At 37.7% G+C, this 5,026-nt stretch overlaps 1 protein-coding gene across 3 annotated transcripts in view; it reads right to left on the bottom strand.

The window, feature by feature from the left end:
- Positions 1-470: 470 nt before the first annotated feature.
- The window catches only part of LOC107839498 (protein HASTY 1), a 17,520-nt gene continuing 12,964 nt past the window's right edge, over positions 471-5,026 (bottom strand). For all 3 annotated transcript variants that reach the window (XM_047394614.1, XM_047394615.1, XM_047394616.1), the window contains 7 exons: positions 4,555-4,658; positions 4,181-4,469; positions 3,851-4,089; positions 2,471-2,974; positions 2,073-2,367; positions 1,272-1,455; positions 471-1,158 (listed from right to left, as the gene is read on the bottom strand). In XM_047394614.1, the coding sequence (XP_047250570.1) occupies positions 1,079-1,158; positions 1,272-1,455; positions 2,073-2,367; positions 2,471-2,974; positions 3,851-4,089; positions 4,181-4,469; positions 4,555-4,658 (1,695 nt within the window). In that variant the 3' untranslated portion in view covers positions 471-1,078. The remainder of the gene's footprint in view (positions 1,159-1,271; positions 1,456-2,072; positions 2,368-2,470; positions 2,975-3,850; positions 4,090-4,180; positions 4,470-4,554; positions 4,659-5,026) is intronic.

The raw sequence follows: 5,026 nt of genomic DNA, 5'->3' as shown, positions 1-5,026 counted from the left end.
TCTTTTCCTTGTTATCTGCTCTATTAACCTCTCGACCAGAGGCGGAGCTACACTTGACCTAGGGGTTCATCCAAACCCCTACACTATTTATATATAGTTAAAATTATTTTTTATATATATACAGTAGTTGTTAAACCCTCTTTGATTAATTTGTACGTTTACTTCTGAACCCCCTTAAAGAAAATCATGGCCTCCACCATTGCGTCTCGACTTCATATTTGATAAACACTCACCCTGACTTAATTAACATGCTTAGTGCTTGATTTAGCAGTCTTCTTCTTGTATTAATATAACTAGGGGAGAAAATTTTTTCTTTCACGTAATCTTTTCTTACAAAACCAATCAAAACATTTTCCTTTCGTTCTATTTTTTTCTCAAACGAAGCAGAACACTATGTTGAAGGGCACAAAGATTTCCTCAAAACACGGACCGAGTAACGCCAATTTAACTAATGTAGTTTCAATCTAGAGTTGGTAATTAAGAGTCAAGAATTTGCATTGGATAGAATGTACATGGAACACTAGCTCATAACCATGACTAGTATAGAAGAAAGAGCAACTTTACAACAAGTGGAGAAAATATGACATAGAACTGAAATGAATAACGTCCTTCAAAGCAAAAACTTTCAGCTATAAAGATGGCCTGTCTTTGAAGCTCTCATGAGCAATCTTCTTCTATTGAGTCCTCGGTCTTTCCCACATCCTCAATGGTTGATGACTGTTTTTAAATTTTCCCAACCTCAACTGGTAATGGAAAAGAGCAATTTCCAGGTACAAAAGGCCCAATGTTTTATGATCAACATCGAACTCAAAACAAGAAACGTACTTCTGTTGTTAGTATACTGTGTTTTGTATTTTGTGCAATCTTACCTGTAAAAAGAGGTAGGAAATTGCTCTTGGGTTTCACCAGCGATGAAGTTAAAGGACTACTGAAGAACCAATGTTCTTGATTGGGGGCAGATTAAGAACAACATTGAGGACTAAACCATTACATAGGGACATTAGATACCTTTTCGGTAATAAACTTGTGATTTTTCTATTATATTAGAAATAATCACCGATATGCCAAACGAACCTCCTTACACAATGCCCGCCAATCCAATAGCATCACCTTCATCAGTCTTGGTTCCCAAAGCAGGAGTTACATTTCGAGGTTTTGCTGAAGAAAGAGTCAGAATCACAAGTAAATTAGCATCTTAAAAAACAATGATTCTTGGTTTACATGAACAAGACAAGGATAAAAAACAAAGCACTAGATTGAAGTGCACTCACTTGAAACATTTGTGATGACATTAACACTCTTTTGAGCAGCAAGAGCTTTTAATTTGTTTCCTGTTGCTAACAGCAAGAAACTCTTCATGTGTTGTTTCTGCTCCTTAGGACTAGCAGTCTTGGTCAACGCTTCCTCAAAGGCGAGAAGATCTTGGCTTGTAATGCAAGGGAAAGAAAGTAAAATCTGCAGGTGAAATCTTTTAATGAATTATACTGGATAGTAGCCAAAAGATAGATGCACTTTTCAGCAAGGTAAACTTCATTATACTTGCTATTGGAGATAGGTAAACTTCATTATACTTGCTATTGGAGATAGCAAAAAGACCCTCATAACTAAAAGAATATAAGAGCTCTTTTTTTTTGTCATTCTTTTAGCCACACACGACGGCTACCGGATGTGTCCCAAAGCGACATATTTTTTTGGATATGGGTATAACTCAGACACGCAAATCCAATATATCAATAGTAAAAGAGAAAAGACAAGATGCAATTTTAAGAATTTCTGGAAATATAATTTGTTAATATAAATTGAAAATTGTGTTTTTGTTCTTAATTTACCAGGGAGAAAACTTGCATGGCAACTGCTAACTGTTTATTTATAATAACAGTAACAAAACAAAATGTCATATCTAAAAGCTCTTAGCCTTTTAACAATATTATAAATTTCAGTAAGAATAAATTCAGGTGGATAAACGTAATCGCTAGAATTCTATCTTAAAAGCACCTAACGAAAAGAAGGAAAAATCGCATTGAACATAGGCAATACTATAAGCAACTGACAAAGTATGAGATCCAAATAACCTGTCGCGGTAGTGGGTGTCTATCAGCAAGGTAAATGAAAATTTCACGACAAAGCGCAACTAAATCAGCACTTATGAAAGCATTTGACTCCAGAGCCAGAGCTTCTATTGTTGTAGGGAACAAATCTTTACAAACAAAGTCCCGAAGCTCCATATTAGTTGTTGAAATAGCCAAGAGGATTACAGCTCCACAGAATGAAGAAACTTTAGTTACAGCTTCACCATCTGTCCATCTCAGAGCTTCTAAACTGATCTGCAAGGCTGGAAGTGCTATGCTTTGGTGCATCAACACGAATCTGCACATACATCACAAGGTCAAGACCGAGAAGAACAGAACAACATAGACTAGAGAGCTACTCGTCCACACCAAGCAACTTAAAATCAACAACTTCCACATACCCAACCATGGAGCTTGTGGCAAATGCAGCCAAGTCCTTAAGTGATGACTCATCCACTCGGCTCACATGGCCAGATGGCTCCAATGAAGGAAGTCCAGTATTGAGCATGGGTGAAGCAAAAACTGACAGGATTGAACATGTCTCGCGAGTTAGATCTCGCAGAAGCTTTTCCTCCATTACTTCTACTTTCAAGTCTGTGCCATCAACAATGCCATGCAGATCAGGAACCTTTGCTCTACCTTCCTGTAACAGACTAGACCATGAATAGCTAAGAGCTTTCTGAGAATGGGCAAGCAAAGGGTGCAAGAGCTTTTCCAGCCACGCCTCCCACATACTCGAAGGGCAATTTTTAATCAAGGGGATCAACACTAAATGAAGAAGTAGCCTCAAGTGCCTGAACTCCATATGTTGTATGTTCTCCATCAAGGCTAAAGTAACAGACTCTGAGTCTAAGCATTTGAACAGAGAATCCCCAATGGTTGCTGATAAGCCAAGTACATTGTACCTAAAGCCAAAAAACATGCATTACCAAAACCAGACTACTAAACAGTGTGGAGAATATAATCAAGTAAACAAAAGTATGCTCTCGTTAACAACTTGAGCTTTTAAATGAGACAGTCACACGTCATTTCAACACGAAAACCGGCAGAAGTCCTTGGATCGAGTCTTACCGCCAGCCTTATCAAAAGAAATGCCACATGCTAGACCCATTAAAAAAGAATCAGGCCCACACGTGAGGGGGTTAAGAATATACTTAAGTAAATAAAAGTGTGTTGTCTTTAATAGCTTATGTTTTTAGATGAGATGGTGACATTTCAACAAATGGAAACATGAAACTAATCCCCAAGAGCATGGAGTAAAGGTTTATATCAGAGTGAGAGAGAGAGAGAGACAGATAGATAGATACTTTTAATACTCACACACATTAGAGATCGCAGAGAATAAAGTGACAAATTTAAATTAAAGAAATGAGAATTCTGGACAGAAAGACTCCAATATAAATTTTAATTAGTACAGATGATAGCGCAATTCAAGACATCAATTTTAATCTGGCTAGCAGAAGAATATAGCATCAACACAATGTAGATAATTAGAGATTGACTAAGTAGTCCGTAGATAAGAATGCAGTGTCTTCCTTTTAAACCTAAAAAGAAGTTTACAGAACTTGCAAGGGCAAATTTGTCTTTTCAATGCTCTTCCTCTTCTTCTTTCCTACTAATATGGAGAGAGGGACTGGAGCTTGATGCATTTCCAGGTTCTCCCTCTCTCGTCATAAGATCAGAAAAAGATTTAAATGAGAATTGAAAAGAGATTCAACTTTTTTTCGAAAAAAAAATATTTTCATCGTCTGTTTTAGAGATGCAGAGTAGCAGCAACATACCCACTATCCCTGATACCTTTCAGCCAGTTGCGGATATCAGCTTCATTTGGTTCCGTATAAGCTTCTCTGTCGAATGGAGATCCATCAGTAAAACTTAGAGTACCTTTAGGCAATTTAACATTACCTCCCCCAAAAAGACTGGCCCTTTCAACATCACTCATAGCCATTGCAGCTTTTATCTCTCCCGGTAATGCTTGACTAACAGATGGAGACCAAAGCGAATGTATGGCACGGAGTAGCTGACATAATGAAGACATTTCATCTTGTAACAAATCTTTACTAAGGAAATGAGTGAGTATCAACCAAAACAGTTCCTAAGAACCTGCTTACTTTAAGAAGAGGAGGAAGCATCCACGAGACATGAGATGCCATTGGGTGCAAATTGTCAGATGCTGGTATTGTTTGTACACTAATATTGCCCTTCCTTAGACCACTCCGTTTAAGAGCCTTCTCAAAGAATGTAACTGAGTGGAAAATGGACCACATAAATGGTGGATCAGCACACAGTCGAATCAAACCAGTCGGATCAGAGAGATATGCATCTTGCCAATGAAGGTGTGTCCACTGTTTGCTCAATGGTTCAAGTAACCAGGCCAAAACTTCTAGCTGCTGCTGAACCCTGCACCAATTTTGAGAACACATAAAGGTTAAAGCTCATGATATATTAGACATACATATAGAAAACCATTATGACCAGTAGCTACCCGGCAGCAGAAGCCATAATAAGGAATGCTTCGCCCAAGAGATTGTGCTCTCCACGAAGTAGACGACCTTCTTTTTGTAAAACTGCCATAGTGTCAGCAATTCCCTGAAAAGCAACCGAGACAATGCAGTCACTTTCCAAGGCAACCAAACGAACTCGTCTAAATTTAAAAACCAACATCTCTCACATTAAAACAATGACTGATACAATCATAGAGTAGTCTTTTGTTGGTAAAATTTTCGGTGCCGAGTAAAAGTATTGCACCCGCTAGGGGTGTTCATGATTTGGTTAAAAACCAAACCTAACCGCGAACCAAACCAAACCGATTAAAAAAAACGACATTTGGTTAGGTTTGGTTTGGTTTGGTTTTAAATTTTTAAAACCGATACTTATGTGGTTTGGTTTAGGTTTTACTCTAAAATAACCGACAAAATAAACAAACCGAACCGATAAAAATTATATATATATATATA

Source organism: Capsicum annuum, chromosome 8 (genome assembly GCF_002878395.1).
Source record: "Capsicum annuum cultivar UCD-10X-F1 chromosome 8, UCD10Xv1.1, whole genome shotgun sequence".
NCBI lineage: Eukaryota > Viridiplantae > Streptophyta > Magnoliopsida > Solanales > Solanaceae > Capsicum > Capsicum annuum.
The sequence above is the reverse complement of the archived record's forward strand: the minus strand, read 5'-3'. Positions and strand labels throughout refer to the sequence as shown.